Here is a 20,373-nt window from a genome sequence, read left to right on the forward strand (position 1 = left end):
CGTCTGGTCACATTAAAGAAAGAGCAAAGATGAAAAGGAAAAATGGACATGTTCATTTTACGCTGGGTTACATACAGGTGAATCTTGCGGTAGCTTGCGGTAGCTTGCGGTAGCTTGGCGTCATTGCATGAACCGCTTCATAAACTATCGAGCCAAAAGCCTGTATGTTTAATATCGTAAGACGTACGTATTTAATTGTGTGTCTGACTTCATAAGACCAAGTCGGGTTGTTGTGATGCGTCTAGTGTGTTGGTGGAGTGCCTAGTGCATGTCACTTCTCACTGTCAACCCTCACCGCTGGCTAGCAGTTTGCGAACGGGAGAGCCGAGTGCATAAGTCTCTCCCTGCCAGTACATAGCCTCTCTAACAGCAAGCCCTGTGTAGTGCCTCCACGCGGCGACACACGGTAACTGGGTACAACACGGACCCAGGCGGAACTACAAGGGACTCGGAGGAGGTCTGGCTCCTGGTGCCCACGAACCAGCCCCCAAACTATGGGTTAAATAGTACCACTGCCCAGTGGGTTCCTCGGGGGAGGAATGGGCTAAGGGAGTCAACCCCTACAGAAAATCAATTTCCCCTTGGGTTCTAAGAGAAGGAAAACTCTGATTTCAAACCTCCGCTGCCTTGCGGCAACACCCGTTCATGGGAAAAGGCTTCGGGAGTCAACCCTGAGGAAAAATCCGGAGCTGGAGTCCCTAAGGCGGATCCTCTGTTGATTCAACCTCTTTCCGGCAACTCCTGCGACTTCGCCGGCACTCAGACAGTATTGGCCCTGCCCTTCCCCTGGTGTGTCCAGCGGAGTGGAGTGGGGGAACCTGCTACATGGGCAACAGCTTGTTCTCCATAGAAACATGCCCAGGCTCTGCGCCCTGAAGAGTCCACTTCAGCATCGTGTCACAGCGTTGGAATAAAAACGGAAAGCAGCAGATTTACCGGTTATAAGCCACCGCTCGATTGGCGAAGAGCGAGGAGCCAGTGGTTGCTTTCGACAGTGGGAGAGATCTTCGCGTCTCATTGGGCAGCTACCGCCCGCTTCAAGCTGGGCAGTCCCCAGCCAGTAAGGTGCTGCCTCGCCACGGTCTACTTGCCCCACTGGGTGTGTGGGTCATAGAGGAAACCTGACAAGTAGCCCGACAAAGTCTTACACCAGGTCGAAAATGCAAACAAAACGGGAAAACTAAAGGAACCCCCCCCCCCCCTCATACTTGAAAATTGGCACATGGAATGTGCGAACCTTAACCTTTCTGAAGACCTTCAAGCCATCAATGATGCCCGAAAGACCGCCGTTATCAACAACGAACTTCTGAGGTTACAGCTAGACATTGTTGCTCTTCAGGAAACAAGACTCCTCTCTTCTGGTTGCATCAGGGAGAAAGATTACACCTTTATCTGGCAAGGAAAACAGCCTGGTGAACCAAAAGAACATGGCGTGGGATTCGCCTATCGGAACAGCCTATCTGGTTCCATCTTGCCATGCGAGGGAACAGAGAGACTCCTGAAACTTCAGCTCCGAACATCAACAGGCGTGGTGAACTTTATCAGTGCCTACGCACCAACACTTCCATCATCTCAAGAAGCCAAGGACAAGTTTTATGATGAGCTCACCAACACAATTCAGAGCATACCTCCCAACGAAAAGCTGCTCATCCTTGGAGATTTCAACGCCGGTGTTGGCCAGGACTACAACAGCTGGCCATCCTGTCTAGGACACTTCGGAATTGGCAAGATCGACGAAAATGGACAGAGATTATTGTAACTGTGCTGCCAACAAAACCTCTGCATCACCAACACATTTTTCAGCACCAAGACCCAGCACAAGGTTTCATGGAGGCACCCACGACCAAAACACTGGCACCTGATCGACTTCGTGCTAACCAGACGAAACGATCTGTCTGACGTCAAGCTGACTCGAAGCTACCAGAGTGCTGACTGCGACACTGACCATTCCCTCGTATGCAGCAGAGTGAAGCTACAGCCGAGAAAAGTCCATCACTCGAAGAAAGTCGGCAGAGCTCGCATCAACACGATCTGATCCTCGAAAAGTAGAACTATTCGCAGCCGCAGTAGACAAAGCCCTTGAAGAGACCCCTGAGGGCAGCGCCTCCAAAAGATGGGAACACTTCAGAGATGCTGTCTACAATGCAAACACTCGGACGGAAAACAACAAAATCCACAGACTGGTTCGAGGCACACTCTTTAGAGCTACTCCCTCTGATAGAACAAAAGAGGCAAGCCCTGAGACAATATAAATCCTCCCCCAACAACAAAAACCTGCAGACACTGAGAACAGCCTGCAGCAAAGTGCAAAAAGCTTGCAAAAGATGTGCCAATGATTACTGGATCCAACTTTGCGTCAAGATTCAAACTGCAGCAGACACAGGAAACATCCGTGGCATGTATGAAGGAATAAAACTTGTCATTGGGCCAACGAAGAAAACCACTGCCCCACTGAAGTCAGCCCAAGGGGACATCATCACCGATAAAGGTCAGCAAATGGAGCGCTGGGCAGAGCACTACTCACAACTGTACAGCAGTGAGACAAATGTTAGCCAAGATGCTCTCGACTCAATTGAAGAACTGCCGATCATGAGGGAGCTAGACGAAAATCCCAGCCTGGAAGAAACAAAAAGCGCGCTAGAAGACCTTGTGTCTGTCAAAGCACCAGGAAAAGATGGCATCCCTCCAGAAGTTCTGAAATGCGCAAAGGGTACACTCATCCAACATCTTCACGAGATCCTCTCTTTGTGCTGGAAGGAAGGCGAAGTGCCACAGGACATGCGGGATGCAAACATAGTCACCCTATACAAGAACAAGGGTGATAGAAGTGACTGCAACAATTACCGCGGAATCTCACTCCTCAGCATTGTCGGCAAACTCTTCGTGCGCGTAGTGTTAAGAAGACTGCAGGTCCTGGCCGACAGAGTCTACCCAGAATCACAATGCGGATTCAGAGCGGAAAGATCCACCATAGATATGGTCTTCTCTGTGAGGCAACTACAAGAAAAATGCAGAGAACAAAGAAAACCACTTTACCTTGCCTTCATCGATCTAACCAAGGCCTTTGATCTCGTGAGCAGAAAAGGACTTTTCAACATTTTGGAAAGAATTGGCTGCCCCCCCACCATGCTGAGCATTGTCAAATCATTCCATGACAACATGCAAGGAACTATCATACACGACGGCAATGCATCCAAACCATTTAACATCAGCAGCGGGGTAAAACAAGGATGTGTTCTGGCTCCAACCCTGTTCAGTATATTCTTCTCCGTCATGCTGAAGTTTGCATTTGGAAACGCCACAGAAGGAATCTACTTACGAACTAGACACGACGGCAACCTCTTTAACATCACAAGACTAAAGGCCAAGACCAAAGTTCGAACCAGGTGCCTCCGAGAATTCTTGTTCGCTGATGACGCAGCTGTTGCAACCCACACAGAAGAGGAACTCCAGGCACTCATGTCTCGCTTCGCATACGCCTGTGAACAATTCGGCCTAACCATCAGCCTAAAAAAGACACAAGTGATGGGCCAGGATGTTGTAACACCACCGGCAATCACAATCTCAAACCACACGCTGGTGTCCGTCCATGACTTTATCTACCTGGGCTCTACCATTTCAGACAAGGTGATTATTGACAAGGAACTCTACTCTATGGCAGCAAAACCTGGACGCTCCATGCAAGACAAGAGAAGAAACTGAATGCCTTCCACCTTCGATGTCTACGTCGCATCCTCGGGATCACCTGGAAAGATCATGTAACCAACAACGCAGTGCTGGAGATGACCAAAATACCTTCCATGTTCTCCCTGCTCAAGCAGAGACGCCTGCGCTGGCTGGGCCACGTGACCCGTATGGGCGAGGGAAGAATCCCCAAAGATCTCCTGTTTGGCGAATTGTCGTCTGGTTCGAGGCCAGTAGGACGACGCCAGCTGCACTACAAGGACACCTGTAAACGCGATATGAAAGCCGCAGGCATCGGACTGAACACATGGCAAACTATCGCCCAAGACAGAAGCTACTGGAGACAGAAAACGAGAGAAGGTCTTGTCGCCTACGAAGACATCCTAAGGCAGCAGGCCAACGGCAAAAGACTGAGAAATAAAAATCTGCATTTTCAAGATTTCAATAACACCTCTGACCACCGCTGTGCAAGATGCGGCAGAAGCTGTGTGTTAGAAAAATTTTATATACATGTTATCATGCGTTCTCTAATGAGTACTTATTCATAATGTTACTGCTCAGTATGCTTGCTGCTTTGCCTTGCTTATTCTTATCTTGTGCAACAGAACAGAAGGATTACGGCTGGGTCAGGGGCGAGATGACGGTTGTGTCAAACAAGATACTGCTGACATCTGTTGGGTTCACAACATTTTTCTGAAAGGATTCTCACAGACGCAATGGATGCCTTCGCTGACAAACGGCTTCTGCAGACGGGCGCAAACCAGACACACAGCGAGTGTGGCTGAGATTCAAAGTCAAAGTCAAGTCAAAGTCAAAGTCAAAGTCAAAGTCTCCTTTATTGTCAATTCCTCCGCATGTCAAGACACACAAAGAGATCGAAATTACGTTTCTCACTATCCCAGGGTGACAAGACAGAGTTCACAACGCACATACAAGTAAACAACACAGGAAAAATAAAACAAGAAGATGAACAATAAGAGTGATAGCACGCTAGCCGCTCCCGATGCCTAGCAGAGTCTGAAAAGATGACAGTCAACCAGGCCACTGTGAACACGAGCACACAGCAGGCACGCACTGTCCAGTTCGTAGATCCTATCAGGCGAACGCAACCCATCTTGTCGTCCCGCGAACGAACGTACGCCAGGAGAATGGAAGGCACGGCTGGGCGAGCTGGGTTGGCCGCAAGCCTGGCCCGACATCTCCGCGCTGGCCCCTCTTCCGCTGTCTCGCAGACCCGCTGCCGACGCATCCCAACAATGCTCCAGGATGGAGCAGTCCGAGCTCACGACGCAGTCCAACCGGGGGAGGAAGAGCAGGCCAGTCCGGCGTCGCTCCATGACGAAGCAGTCCGAGCGCCCTTAATCTCTCCGCACCAAAGTCCAGAACGCCATAAAACCCACTTCCGCCGATGTTGAGCAGAACATGCCCGCCGCGCTAGTAGCACGACGTATCACACGAGACGAACATACATAAAACTGCCGGACAAACACTCAGTAAACACTCACAAAACACCGAACGGGACAGAGAGTGGCCGCTGCGTGTGCACGCGCCGCCATCTTTCGCGTTCTTCTCGAGTTTAGCCGTGCCTTTTATTGAGAAAGAAACAATTGGGCAAGTGTACATGAACGGGTAGTTTCCCAGACAGGAAGGATATTCCATAGTTACATCTCATGACGACAGAACAAGGGGGATACTCTTATGGACGGAGCAGTATGGTCGACAAAATGACTTTAGCTTAACAAAGACGTAGTCTTAGTGCCCCTGGGAATACATCGCTGTGCCGTACTCATGACTTCAACTTAAATAAGACTTTTGTCTGCTTCAGCCATCCCATGACAATCTCATGATCTGTTCATGTCTAGCTAACTGTGGGGCTTATTGTATAGCGCGGCTCATGACTCCAGTCATTAGCCGGCCATATGCCCCCAAGTCATTATCACGAGGCCAGACTGTCACATACTGCGGAGAATCTTGCACACAAAAGTAGATACATAGAATCCAATGATAAAGAGTATATTTCTCCCAACAACATCTCAGCGTCCACCAGAACAGATCGTGAAAACAACACGTCAAACGATGCGTCATGAACCTTCTGATCTTCCTTAAAGAACGTCACTTTCTCTTTTTATCTCTCGGAATCCAAGAAAGTTATTGATTGCTTAAACTGTTTTGCTGATATAGCCATATCTGCACGCAACACTTTGTGCATCACTTTTGTTTCTTTTCTCACGAGACGAAGCCCACAATCTTTTTTTCCCCCTCACCCTCAGGGGCTAATCGTCTCACACTGTGGGTAGGGCGTTCCAAATAAAAAGAGCGAGGAGTGTAAACAGATTTTTAGTGTAGTCAGATTGTAGAAAGCAATCTGTATCGCACTCCTCGCGAGAAAAATCAATATTCTGCCTCACTTGTTTTTTGTCTGCTGATCCTTTTCTCTTATTCAGATATTCAGTTAGTACTTTGAACCTGACAGAAATTGGGGGCTCGTCCGGGATTCTCAACAGACCTATTTCGGGGGTCCGGCTGACTTTTCGACGCAGGACAAGTCCCTGGCCAAGGCATATAAAGAAACCCTTTTCACGGGGCTGACTCGATCAGTCGGTCGGACACCAGAGTGGTTGACGAGAACATCCGAGGAAAAGAACCAGCAGACTGTGAGTACGAATATTGATTCTGTTAAAAGGAATGAAAGTGCAGTGACAAGAGGTCACTTAAAACCTTGACAATTCTAGACCCTATCAAGTGCAATTAGAAACAGTTAAATTCCGCTGGGATGATGGAGTCCCCTGACTTATAAGTCAGTTAAATTCCATGGGAGGGCGGACTCCTCTGTTTTCTAAAGAAGTACAGGTAATTTGGAGCAGTTAAATTCCGCTGAGGTGTCGTGGGGCCTCCTAACTTAACCCGGATCGGACTGTATAGCCACACGAAGCACTGTCGTGGAGTGACACCAACGGGCGCAAACCCATGATCTCCCGGGATCGATGGCTGACGACGACGACAACGTATGTAATTAATTCTACTTATGTGATGGTTTTTTAAACTAAACAAATGTACTACTCATATGTTTAAATTCTAATAACCATATTGTAACTGAACTGAAATGATATTTACATTAAAGAAAGCGCAATGATGAAATGGAAATGGACATGTTCATTTTACGCTTGGTTACATACAAGTAACTCATCTGCAAACTCGACGAGCTGGGCCTCAGTACCTCCCTCTGCAACTGGATACTGGACTTCCTCTGTCAGAGGCCTCAGGTGGTGCGTGTTGGCGACAAAATCTCCGCCAGCATCACGCTGAGCACGGGAGCCCCCCAGGGCTGCGTGCTCAGTCCATTGCTCTTCACCCTGCTGACGCATGACTGCACTGCGACCTACAGCGACAACCGCATAGTGAAGTTTGCTGACGACACGACTCTGGTGGGTCTCATCACGAAGGGCGACGAGACTCGGTACAGGTCGGAAGTTGACCTTCTGACCACGTGGTGCAGGGACAACAACCTCCTGCTGAACGTCAATAAGACCAAGGAAATGATTGTTGACTTCCGGAAGGGTTACACAACACACCTGCCGCTGATCATCGACGGTGCCGTGGTGGAGAGGGTGAGCTGCACCAAGTTCCTGGGGGTGCACATCAGTGAGGACCTCTCCTGGTCCGAAAACACCTCGTCACTGGCAAAGAAAGCTCAGCGCCGCTTGTACTTCTTGCGGAAGCTCAGGCGTGCATGTGCTCCTCAGGCAGTCCTGTCTACATTTTACCGTGGCACCATTGAGAGCGTCCTCACCAGTTGCATCGCTGTCTGGGGTGGTAACTGCACTGAACAGAACTTGAAGGCCCTGCAGCGCATAGTGAATACGGCTGGTAAGATTATTGGTGCTTCGCTACCCTCCCTGAAGGACATTTACACCTCCCATGTCGCCCGCAAGGCAACCTCGATTGCCAGAGATGTGAGTCACCCGGCTCACTCTTTGTTTGACCTTCTGCCCTCTGGGAAGAGGTACAGGAGCCTGCGCTCCCGCACCACCAGACTCGCCAACAGCTTCTTTCTCCAGGCTGTTAGGGCCCTGAACTCGCTACCCCCTTCTGCGTAGCGTGCGGCACTGTTGCGCTACTTTCGGGAATGTCTGCTGTACGCGCACTTGCTCCTTTTTTTTTTCTGCTCCTCCTTTTTATTTATTTATTTATTTATTTATTTATTGTTGTGTTATTTATTCATTATTTATTCAGCACGCTTTTGTTATACTTGTTTACTTGTTTGTCTGTTGTGAGCCATGTCTTGTCACCGTGGGATAGGGGGGAACGAAATTTCGGTTTCTTTGTGTGTCTTTGGCATGTGGAGAAATTGACAATAAAGCTGACTTTGACTTTGACTTTGAAGTGAATGGAGGCACTGCCATCTTGCGGCAGCTTGGCGTCATTACATGAAGCGTTTCATTGTAGTCAAAAGCCCATGTTTAATAATATATTAATTGAATTATATGTATAATATTAATTAAATATACATATACACACATATATAATCATATATATATATATATATATATATATATATATATATATATATATATATATACCATATATTATATGTACTATATTAATTTGTTTATACATATATATATATATATATATATATATATATATATATATATATATATATATATATACAAATATATAATTAATAGTTTATAATTATTATTATATATTTATTGTTATAATTATTATATTATATTATTATAGGCGGCTCGGTGGCGCACTGGGTAGCTCGTCCGCCTCACAGTTAGGAGGGTGGGGGTTCGATTCCACCTCCGGCCCTCCCTGTGCGGAGTTTGCATGTTCTCCCCGAGCCCGCGTGGGTTTTCTCCGGGCACTCCGGTTTCCTCCCACATCCCAAAAACATGCTTGGTAGGCCGATTGATCACTCCAAATTGTCCCTAGGTGCGAGTGCGAATGGTTGTTTGTCTCTGTGTGCCCTGCAATTGGCTGGCAACCGGTTCAGGGTGTCCCCCGCCTACTGCCCGATGACAGCTGGGATAGGCTCCAGCACGCCCGCGACCCCCGTGGGGACTAAGCGGTTCAGAAAATGGATGGATGGATATATTATTATAATTATTATAATATATATATATGTTTTTATTAAATATTGTTATATTATAATTTTAGATGATTTAATTAATATAATATATATAATTTAATTAGCAGGGCGGCTCGGTGGCGCACTGGGTAGCACGTCCGCCTCACAGCTAGGAGGGTGTGGGTTCGATTCCACCTCCGGCCCTCCCTGTGTGGAGTTTGCATGTTCTCCCCGGGCCCGCGTGGGTTTTCTCCGGGCACTCCGGTTTCCTCCCACATTCCAAAAACATGCTTGGTAGGCCGATTGAAGACTCCAAATTGTCCCTACGTGTGAGTGTGAGTGCGATTGGTTGTCTGTCTGTGTGTGCCCTGCGATTGGCTGGCAACCAGTTCAGGGTGTCCCCCGCCTACTGCCCGATGACGGCTGGGATAGGCTCCAGCACGCCCGCGACCCCCGTGGGGACTAAGTGGTTCAGAATAATTTAATTAATATATTATCAAACATGGGCTTTTGACTATCGTCAATAATGCGGTTCATGTAATGACGCTAATCTACCACAAGACAGCAGTGCCCCCATTCACTTGTATGTAACCCACCGTAAAATAAACACGTCCATTTCCATTTTATCATTGCTTTCTTTAATGTAAATATCATTTCAGTTCAGTTACAATATGGTTATTAGAACTTAAACATATGACTACTTTACTGCACATCTGTTTAGTTTAGAATATCATCACATAAACAGGATTAAATAAATACGTACGTCGTACGATATTAAACATACAGGCTTTTGACTCGATAGTTTATGAAGCGAACATGAGAATGGGGGCACTGCCGTCTTGTGGTAGATTAGCATCATTACATGAACCGCTTTATTGACGATAGTCAAAAGCCCGTTTGATAATATATTAATTAAATTATCTAAAATTATAATATGATCATATTTAATAAAAAATAATAATAATAATGATATATTATAATAACAAACAATAATAATTCTAATAAAAAACTATATATCTCATATATATATATATATATATAGAGAGAGAGAGAGAGAGAGAGAGAGAGAGAGAGAGAGAGAGAGAGAGAGAGAGAGAGAGAGAGAGAGAGATGGGATGATCAAGACTGAGATACTATCTGTGATATCTGAGGTATCTGAGATATCTGTGATATCAGATATCTAGACAACTTAGTGAGTGAGCATTTTGGGGCATTCTGTCTGTGATCACAGATATCACAGAATATTATTCAGTCACAGATCGCCATGTGTGTGATATCTGTGATATCTGCAATATCTGAGATATATGAGATATCTGTGATATCTCAGATAACCCACAACAAAACCCAAAGAATGATTGTGAACATGTGTGTGCGCACAAATGCGTTTTGCTTGTGCCCATGCATTTAAGTGTGGGTGTGAACATGCACATGTGGGCAAGGCCAGGGTGGCCTGGTTACATAACTGACCCCTGGCTTGAAAAAATCTCCCAGTCCTGCCTCAAGGCCTACCGTGACGTTGCTGACTCCACTAAAAAAGGCTTGAGAATAGGCAACAAACTACACACTACGACTTCTTTGCCTTGCGTGGGTGTATCTAATGAAGGAAACAGTTTCAAAAAATTTTACAGGCATCACCGTGGACGCATGTGATGTTACCTTTGAACAGTCCGGCTTGCCATAATGGCGCCTCCAGCCCCTAATTGCAAGTGGTACAAAAAGTGGGTCAAACTGTCAAAACGGTCACGGGTGCACTCTGCTGCTTCCGTGCGCAGCATCCGTCCATATGCTTCCGTGAGTGTGATTGCTTCCTGGAGGTCCCAAGCAAGGAAGTGGGAGGAATGAGACCTTCAAAGGGAGCCAGACCCGATAATCCGCACTTAATGGCCACGAGCGGCAACTCGGCTTGACAAGCTCGCATCCGGAATTGGCCTCACATTGGGGATGATAACATCAAAACACACCCTTCCAATTATTTCTTATTTTACAGGACACATTAAGTGTGCACACACCTGAAAAAAGTTTCATTTTTTAACTGTAGCGGTAATTGCATCCCTCCTAAAATGCAAGCAATGCATTTACTGTACTTGTGTGACTGACCTGAGTGTATGACACACGGGAGCGGCTCTTTTACATGAGACGAAACGTTAGCCCACGCAAGGCGTCGGCCTGCTGTCCGTGTTTATGCAGTGTGCTAGCGTGCCAGATAGAGAGCAGCTTTGTGTCAAGTGTGGAACATGTTCCCTCTTTCACTTCCCCCACCTGTACTGCAAGAGATGAAGGAGAGGAATGTGAGCGAGAGAAGGACGGAAACAAGGAGGAAAAAAGGGAACAAATCAGACAAGGATGAATAGGAAGCAAAAGGAAAAAGAAGGGAGGATGCGTTTGGGAGGAAAGGGAAGGAGAACTTTGTAGCACCTGTGGAGAGTTGAAAAATTTCCATTTTCATGTACCTTAAGGCAACTTAAATTTGAAAGGATGACATTTCGTATTTTTATTGCTGGCAAATGTCAAACTAGGCCAGATTTTACTCAACAGTACGTAAGGGTTCATATAAATGCATGTGTGTGTGTGTTGGTGTGTGTGGTGAGGCCCACTGTGTTTTAGTCGCAAGTCACAGTTGGCTCGCACATGCAGACACACACTACTAATACAACACTCACCACTCTATTTTTGCTTAGCCCCACGCTATAAATGTAAAATCCTCTAATTATATGCGTCAAATGTTACATCCATGACAACTCTAAACGACAGCCCACAGAAGCCTTTCATTATGGGTCACGTTAAAATAAATACCGTCACACCTTGTTCCTTCAGGAAGACAAAAAAGCGACATGGAAAAAGTGCAAGAAGAAAGGAGAGGCCGTCTTACACGGGCAAGCAAAGTCAAAAATAAAAATCTTAGGAGAACAGTTGTTGATCAGCTCACTTTCCAAAACATCTCAAACATCTGAAGTTTATTAGCTATGCGATTGGTTAATTCTGAACTCCGCCACATCGTCGCAAACTAGAAGCATTGCAATTTAAGGCAAGATATTGGCTATACGATTGTAATTTTGAGTGCTAAAGTGTCGTGAAAGCGGCATTCTTGGAGAGCAGCCAGAAGGCCACAAATGGGAAGCATCCATTCAGTGCCTCTTAAATCTGCCCCCCCCCCACTTCTTTTTAGCAGCATATATACAAAAGGCGGCATTGATGCGAGCAAACGCTGACGCTTTTTTTGTGCTCCTCAGCTGGCTGAGGAAGTCCAGAAATGGCAGCACATTTTGTACTTAAGAAGCTACGGATGAATAAAGTCATCGATGGCGTAACGGTGCACATGAATGATATAGCCCTTAATCCCTTTAATAATTAGTTTGTTTTTACGGTGCGGCAGAAAATACATTGTGGCTTGAGCACATAATGCAGGCGTCTGGGGTTCTAACACCTACGCAGCTTTTCATTGGGAACTTTGCACTGGCCGCTCAACCGTCAAAAAAGCACAAGGCCGTTGTTTAAGCCGTTATCTAAAATGGCTGAGGGCAAAAAAACAATTCTAATCTGAGTGATAAACACGGATTGAGAAGCAATGAAAAGCAAACAGGGTGAACATAGTTATTCTGTTTCAAGTCTCTGGAAAAGATCACACGCCCAATGGCATCCAAATCACATGACCACACGGCACAGAAATATGTAAAAAAAATAAAAAATACAACAATAAAAACATACGTTGACTTTGACCTGCAATGCATCAATTCATCTGTTTAAAGCAACTTCAGTGCGAAGATGGAAAGTGGAAACTAAAGCGCATGGGGTCTATCACATATACCCATGTAGTTCCTGTTGTGGCTTAGAAGTGACAAAGGGGATTTGAAAACCAAAGATGGTAACAATTTCAAGACAACTCACAAAATGACTGCACAGAAGTCATGCTGTTTCTGGTCACAGTGGGCGATGAAGCAGGAGGGTGGGGTGGCCTAATTTGGAGGGGGAAAAGCGTTTTTTTTGATAGATGAAAGAATGAGTAAAGGGAGTAGAGTAGAAAAAGATATGGCGTGCATGTGACAGGGCGGGGTCAAAATGACCCAGCCGACCACATGATATGTCAAGTCGGCCTAATTGCAACCTTGAGTTACTGAAATAGCCGAAGCCACTGCGGTAAACACACAGTGTGCCGTACAAAGCAGCCAGTGTGCAAAAGGAGAGCGCTTCACTGCTGCTACATAGACATTTTTGCGGACGGCACAAGTGGAGGCTTTTTTTTTTTTTTTTACGTGCGCTAGCAGAAGGTTACACCTACACAGGGTGGCATTTATTCCAAACGATGGAGGGAGTTGCAATCAAACATAACCCCTCTCACATTCCTGGTTAAGATGATGATGGTGGCACTCTCAGTCTGTTTGACATCCGCTATGCACCAGGAAGTTGTGTCGCAGCATTATAACTAGCAATTAGATAAAAAACAAAACAAAAAAATGTTTTCAGAAGGAACAGTAACACTCTATAACATTGCACTTTCTAAAAAGATAATGACAGAATTTAATCAAATGCTAGCAATTCAACATGATTTAATGCCCCAATTCACTTCTGTGCTGCTCCTTCTGCTGTGCTGGCCTTGGCCACCAGGAGACAGTACAATTGGCCTGCAGACAATAAAATATTACAACTATTTGTGACTATTGATGCTAATCGTTAGCACTTCCAATTTGGGTTAGCATTTGAGCTACACAAAGTGTAATTCCATTTGTTTATTTTGAGTTAAATTCAAACAATGTGACATTTTACAACTTGAAACTTTTTTGTGATGAATTGTACAATGTCTCAGTTTTTGCACTCTGCCCCCCCTTCCCCATACAGTGTTTGTGCACTTCCTTTTACAGCGTCATTACCCAATGATCACTGAGAGATAAGCGATAACTCTTCCAAATAAGGTCACGATTCAACATAACAATGTGGCACTAACCCAGCGCCCTCGCCACAAAGAGGGGACTTGCAAGTCGGTGTCAAAGCGTGTTAATGGAGACCAATGTTTAAAGCGGTAGGCGCGGCTATCAAGGCCTCCCTCTTTCCCCGCGTCTCTCTATCAGCGGTCAAGAGGCTTGTGTCTATAGACACCAGACTCACAAATAAACGAAGCACCGATCTGCAAACCAGCTGCGGGGTCCGGTGCGTTTGGACGGCAATGTAAACATCTTTTTTTCCCCCAAATTGGTCTATGACCGCTTCAAACAGTTAGCGAGGACGTCAATCTGCAAAGGAGGAGGAATGATGAAAACGCTGGAGTGACTGATTGTGGCGATAGCTTCTTTCCACTTTCTTTGTTTTTATAAAGCGAGCGCTTCATTTGGCGTTTCTTTGGTTGCCAACTCAGGAGCTGTTCACAGCGGAGGTTCCCAGAGTCAGGTCGTTAATGTTTACTGTCCCCCCCCCATTAACTTGCTTGTTTGGGAACGCTTCTGTTTGCTCCGAAATTCAAGTCGCACGACATGCCCATTTGTGAGTGACAAAAATGGTCCCGAGTGCAAAAAATATACAAAGGCAGCTTTTCACAGGCCGTGCTTGCGATTTGTGGACGAGACGAAATCGTCTCCCTCCGGCTAGTTTAAATAGTAAAACAAAGTAAAAAGGTGTTAAATATCTGGATAAACATCTGCTTTACGATAAAAGACACTAATAAATATGCGTTTGTGTCCGTCCTTGAGTCAGAGTCTACCAAAGCTCTTCTATCAAGCTGATTGACTTGTCTGTTAGCATCTCTTGGCTTGTCACAAACTTGTAGCCAAAAAGTTTCAGCGTGGGCCCGCACACCTTCTGGACCACTTGCACTATCTTGAAGGGCAACTTGAAGCGCCACTTCTCCACTTGCTCGGTGGAGTTCTTCTGAGTGGAGTAAATGCCGCCAGTCTCCTTGGAGGCCTGCGTGCTCTTCAGGATCCAGGCTTTGACCTGCGGCGTGAAAGGGATCCCGGCAAACTTGTACATCTCGGCTGCCTTCCTCATGGGGAAGTGCGCGATGTCCTCGTAGCGCACTAGCATGTAGCGGCCGCGCAGCCACGCCGGCTTCCCGAGGCCCATCTCCGCCGACATCCTGATGCTGTTGCAGTTGCTCTTCAGTTTCTTCACCTCGTCATCATCCATGGGCACGTCCCTGTTGTCGGCCCATCGCTTCCAGTTGTCGTATTTGGCCGCGAAGGCCACCATGCGCGAGGCGAGCACCGCCCGAGGATCGCGGACCAGCTGGATGAACTTCACGTCAAGACGCGGGTCCTCGGCCAGAGGACGGAGGGTTTCCAGCTGGCGCACCCTCACCGACTTGATGGCCCTGTGCTCCTTCTCCAGGCAGGACTCGGACGCTGTGGTGAGGTTGAGGGGCCCGCAGCGTCTGTTGCTGCACTTGTAGCGCTCAAAGACGCCTTTGACCAAGGGGCCGCAAACCGCCTGCTCGCACAGGGAGCGGCTGGAGCTTCTGCGGAAGAGCGAGGCCGTGACGTGATCCACGGGGAGGGGGTCGATGAAGCGCTCCAGCAGGGAGAAGTCGCACAGGAAGAGCTGGCGGAGCACGTTGCGGTACGCTTTGGCAGCGGCTGTGGCATTAGTGCCGCCTGTCGCCAGAGTCAGCATCTTTTCCACGTGCCACAGCGGCTCAAAGAGGTAAAACATGTTGTCGCCCTGCTGGTTGAAAAACTCACCCACGAAGGATGAACCCGTCCTGGTGGTGGCCAGGAGGAGAATGTTTTTTCTGCGGCTGGTCTCGGCCGCCAGCGGCCGGTAGTCGCTGTAATTCTCCAAGCGCCGCTTCATCAGCATGAAAGCTGAGTTCAGCTTGCCTTCGGAGGAATCGTTGCGCTTCCAAAGAGCGTTGGCGGATCGGCTGGGCTGTATCGGGGTTTGGGGGGTCTGCTTCAAGGCCAGTTTATCAGACACCCTGACACAAGGAATGGAATCACAATCACACCCCAATACATATATTGTCAGTAAACCTTGCGGACTCACCTTGAGATAATGTTGTTCTCTTTCTCGATGATGACCAGCGCCACAAAAAAGACGACGGGTAGGCTGTATTTGATCCTCATTCTCTCGACTGTGGTGGCGCCCGGGTCCGCTTCTTAATGAGTTCTGCCGATGGCTCAAACCCCGTCCCCGCACCGCCACCAGGGTTGTCTTAACAGGTCTCGCAGTTCTTTGTATTGCCCTCTTGTTCAGAGCGGTTCTTGCAATGTTTCAACCTGTGTATAAAAACAACATCAAAACTGTGGAAAACAACCACACGAGGCTGCCAGAGTGAGAAATTTACTGCAATATCTCTTCACAAGTGACACCCTAATTTATCTGCACAAGGATGGCATCTGACCTAGAGCAGACAGTAGTCAACCTTGCCTCGTAGCAGTCATACCAGTTGCTAATTGTCTGTCTGGCGCATTCATTCATTGTTCAATAACACTCACTCCTCCTGTCCTTTTGTTTCAAAACCAGTTGTGCCAGTACAAAATTTGCAGCAAATGCACAGTTGTGAAGCACTGGTGTAAATATACTGGGTGGGGAGGGGGACATTTTCAGCTCCATCTTGCACCACTCTGCCGCATGCCGCGACCACAAAAGGCCTCTTCACGTAGAGTGACACCCCCCCCCCCACCCCCACCCCCCCACCAAAGGTCGAACCCATTGGGGTCATTCGCACGTCAAAGACGGGATCAGACCACAGGTTCGTCTCAGGTCATGTAACGCCAGAGACAGTCAGGAAAGCCTGCAAAATTTCCGCAGCCCTTTTGTGGCGCTTCGTGAGGCGAACCCAATTTATTGCCTTTTTTATTTCTATTTTTTAATAGAAAATCTCGATTTTAACTTCTGACTGTAATTATTTAAGTGCCTGAAATACAATTGGTTAGTAGAGATAATTGAATAATGCAAGTAATGTGGTAGAAGTGAGGAACACTATTTCATGACTGTCTGCCAACAATAAGTCTTCAAAACAAAGACATCGCAAAAGACAAACATGTCACCCTACCTCGAACTGTAGGCCTGGTACTGAGGTCCGCCACAGTAATACTGTAGTCATGCGATCTTAGTAAAGATTCTAAATTAGAAATCACACCCTCTCGCAACTGAGTTGTGTTGTCAGCGGCTCACCACATTACATTAACTTCTTCATTCCCACTGTGACTACTGAATCAGGTGTCCCGTTAGTCGTGTACTCACTCACCATGCTGATGTGTCCACGCTGTTTAATCCGTCAAAACGAGTGCGTCCAACTCGGATTAATAATTCCATGATTTCCTCCACCCACACATAAAAGATTGTCCAGGAGTCCAAAAAGGAGGCATGTGTGGGGTTCTGTAATTCCAGTGGAGGAGATGCGGGTCAGACTGTGCGCTGAACTGAATGAAAAAAACTTTTCGGACCAACTGTTTGCCCCTGCTTGGATGACGTACGAAGAGACCTCCCATAGAAAAAGTGAATGATCTAAAAAAAAGACAAGGAAAAAAGCCTAGGCAATAAATATATAAACTTTACGCAAAAACGCCACCAAACTGCATGCAAAATTTTACTTTACAGATTCTGCCACAACGTTCCGTCTTCAATTGTTGCTTTATGCAAATTCAATATAGTCAACAAAGGCGAATTGGCTCTCTCTAGTGGGGTAAACTTTGTAACTGAATAGGTGTTGATGCATTTGCACAAAGAAATGGAGCTCAATTTACAAATGCAACCAACAAGTTTTAATCATTTTAATAATGATTTGCATCCTCTAATGAGATCAAATTATCAGAAACATCGTCAATCGCAACAACCCATTGTAAAATAAGCACAAGAGTAAATATTAAGCCTTAACACAATTATTACATCACTACAAAACAGTAAATGTTTTTTTTAATTACCTTCTGTATGACGCCTTCTACTCGACGTTTATGAACTACATTACCCAACAGCTCGTCGCGCCGAGATGACGTCACCGAGAATCTTCACGAAGCTTGCAAAACACTTGCGTCAGAAGCTCGCGCAACATCATTCTCCGTGGTTAGATCTTGACCACAAGGTGAACAGCGCACATCTTCGTAAGTAACATTCTTTTACCGCCTTATCGATATAGTAGAGCGTGATTTACCAATATTTGCATAGTTGATGCATTCAGACTTTGTCTCTACGTGTCACATGTCAATAAACTGTACGTCACGCAAACGAATGTTCGATTGCGTTTGTCATGGCTTCTATTGTAGTTTCGATATTTATCACCGAGCTGGGTGTTGTTTTTCAAGGCTGACGAACAAACGAAACCATGCTTGTGGCAAGACTGACATGCCTGAGGAGCCTCCCCCCACTCGGCGCCGCGCTCCGTCCCGGGCTAACCAAAGGCTCCGCCGCTCTAAGGTCGTCCACCCTCAACTTGAAGCCATGCCCAACCCACTTCACGCCCCAGCAGGTAACTCACCCTGTGGTGCAATGACAAACCTGTTCGGATTCTAATACAACAGATGTAAAACGTTTCCAGTCTCACAATATGTTTCAATAAGTTCTGCAATGGAAACTGTTTTTGTTTTGGCCAGGGTTTTTCCTCAAAGGCCAGATTTGGTTTCCGCCGGGCGAAGACGACCAGAGATCAACTCAAGGAGGCGGCTTTCGAGCCGGCCACGGGCACGGCTTTAAAAAGTAAGAATAGCGGGAAGAGGGAATTGCCATGTTTCTGGAAAGAGTAGCTTGCCCTGTAAACAGATCTCATCTCCTCAATGTGATGTGTTCAGTTGATAGCATGGGAAGAATGATTCTGGCTGGCGGTGCAGCAGTGGGCCTGGGAGCTTTATGCTACTATGGCATGGGGATGTCCAATGAGATTGGTGCCATTGAGAAAGCAGTGTGAGTAAATAGTGGTTCTTTCAATGCTACATACTTAGCTTTATACTGTTTCCTGGTAATTTATTACATTTTGCCTTACCTTACAATTACGTCCATTTAACACTACTTTGTTTCCTTCCTTCATTTTTGAAGGGTCTGTCCCTATGCTGCACAAGTTGTTTAAATGTTTTGTTTTTAACACTCTTTCCCCCTTCTTTTGTGCAGGATCTGGCCTCAGTATGTGAAGGACCGGATCCATTCCACTTACATGTACTTTGCGGGCAGCGTCGGACTGACGGCTCTGTCGGCGGTCGCGGTGAATCGAACCCCGGCGCTCATGGGACTCATGATGAGAGGCTCCTGGATAGTGAGGATCACTGCAAAGAACATTGGGGTATCAGCGTCAGTGGAGTCACAGAGGCGTTTTATTCCTTCCAGGCTATCGGAGCTACGTTTGCTGCCATGATCGGCGCCGGCATGCTAGTCCGGTCCATTTCGTATGAGCACAGTCCGGTGCCCAAGCACCTGGCCTGGATGCTGCATGCAGGTATGTGCATGCACCACTAGAGGGCAGGAATGTAGTCTCAAATAATGTTGCCCAACCTCTATTGAGGAGGCAAGACACACACAAATATACTTGCTCTGAATATTTTTCCGTCTAGGTGTGATGGGTGCTGTGGTGGCTCCGCTCACTCTCCTGGGAGGACCCCTGATGGTGCGGGCCGCCTGGTACACGGCTGGTATTGTGGGCGGCCTGTCCACGGTGGCCATGTGCGCTCCCAGCGAAAAGTTCCTCAACATGGGCGGACCCCTGGCCGTCGGCTTCGGGCTGGTCTTCGCTTCCTCTATTGGTGAGTGCACACAAACGCGTACAAGATGGATACCTGAAGTGGGAAGATGACATCTAACTCCACGGGCAGGGTCCATGTTCCTGCCACCCACCTCGGCGTTTGGAGCCGGCTTGTACTCTGTGGCCGTCTACGGCGGCCTGGTCCTCTTCAGCATGTTCCTGCTCTACGACACGCAGAAGGTCGTCAAGAAGGCCGAGACGCATCCGTTCTACGGAGTGCAAAAATACGACCCCATTAACGCGTACGTCTGAGCCAAACGGTGACTGATTACCGTCTTTTGTTTTTGCATTAATCGTCCTTGTGTTCTTTCCAGCTGTATGGGGATTTACATGGACACCCTGAACATCTTCACCAGGCTGGTGATGATCCTGGCAAACGGCGGCGGCAGCAGAAGGAAGTGAACAGCCAAAGGAGTTTTTTTTTTTCATTTTTTTTTTTTTCAACACTTCCACAGAGCTATCTGGTGTTCTGAGTTAGCAACAAACAAGGTGTTTATCGCAAGCAGTCTCTAAACACGTGGTAAAGAAGTTGCAACAAAGCACTTAAAGGCAGAGGCCTCAGTCATGGTAGAATTGATTCCTTTCTGCCCGTCATCCGTCGTTCATTAATATTTTGTATTTATTGTCGAATACGGATCTGTTCGGAGTCTGTAAGGGAACAGTGGAATTCAATAAAGGATTCACATTGATAACAATTGTCCTTATTTTGACTTCTAATTTTATAGGTCAATTGATGCATTCTAGTTGTCTCAATCACTTTATTAGTCCTTAGTAAATATTCATCAGACCTTAGTCATGGTATATTAAAATAAGACTACTCACCAAGTGACGATGCATAAAATACATCACAGAGACGTTTGCACAACAACACTGCCACTTAGTGGTGAATTAAAAGTATAATCAATACGCATCATAACAATGGAAAATTTAACCCCAAAGCATGCTGATACTTAATTTT

At 46.7% G+C, this 20,373-nt stretch overlaps 2 protein-coding genes across 5 annotated transcripts; one reads left to right on the top strand and one right to left on the bottom strand.

The window, feature by feature from the left end:
- Positions 1-13,470: 13,470 nt before the first annotated feature.
- Positions 13,471-17,700, bottom strand: LOC125991195 (carbohydrate sulfotransferase 3). 4 transcript variants are annotated; one of them, XM_049758903.1, is made up of 5 exons: positions 17,614-17,700; positions 17,141-17,197; positions 16,938-17,068; positions 15,731-15,963; positions 13,471-15,662 (listed from the first exon to the last, which is right to left on the bottom strand). In XM_049758903.1, exons 4-5 carry the CDS (start codon positions 15,808-15,810, stop codon positions 14,447-14,449), a joined length of 1,296 nt encoding a protein of 431 aa, XP_049614860.1. In that variant the 5' UTR covers positions 15,811-15,963; positions 16,938-17,068; positions 17,141-17,197; positions 17,614-17,700; the 3' UTR covers positions 13,471-14,446. The 4 variants fall into 4 exon arrangements, with proteins under 4 accessions (XP_049614860.1, XP_068505552.1, XP_068505551.1 ...); XM_068649451.1 differs by having other exon boundaries at positions 17,141-17,617; XM_068649450.1 differs by lacking the exons at positions 17,141-17,197; positions 17,614-17,700 and having other exon boundaries at positions 16,938-17,134.
- Positions 17,701-18,011: 311 nt separating this feature from the next.
- ghitm (growth hormone inducible transmembrane protein) lies at positions 18,012-20,110 on the top strand. Its single transcript, XM_049758909.1, has 8 exons — positions 18,012-18,155; positions 18,280-18,382; positions 18,475-18,586; positions 18,791-18,932; positions 19,004-19,112; positions 19,228-19,416; positions 19,486-19,657; positions 19,730-20,110. Exons 1-8 carry the CDS (start codon positions 18,012-18,014, stop codon positions 19,815-19,817), a joined length of 1,059 nt encoding a protein of 352 aa, XP_049614866.1. The 3' UTR covers positions 19,818-20,110.
- The last annotated feature ends 263 nt before the right edge of the window (positions 20,111-20,373 follow it).

The sequence above is a fragment of the Syngnathus scovelli genome, chromosome 21, assembly GCF_024217435.2.
Source record: "Syngnathus scovelli strain Florida chromosome 21, RoL_Ssco_1.2, whole genome shotgun sequence".
NCBI lineage: Eukaryota > Metazoa > Chordata > Actinopteri > Syngnathiformes > Syngnathidae > Syngnathus > Syngnathus scovelli.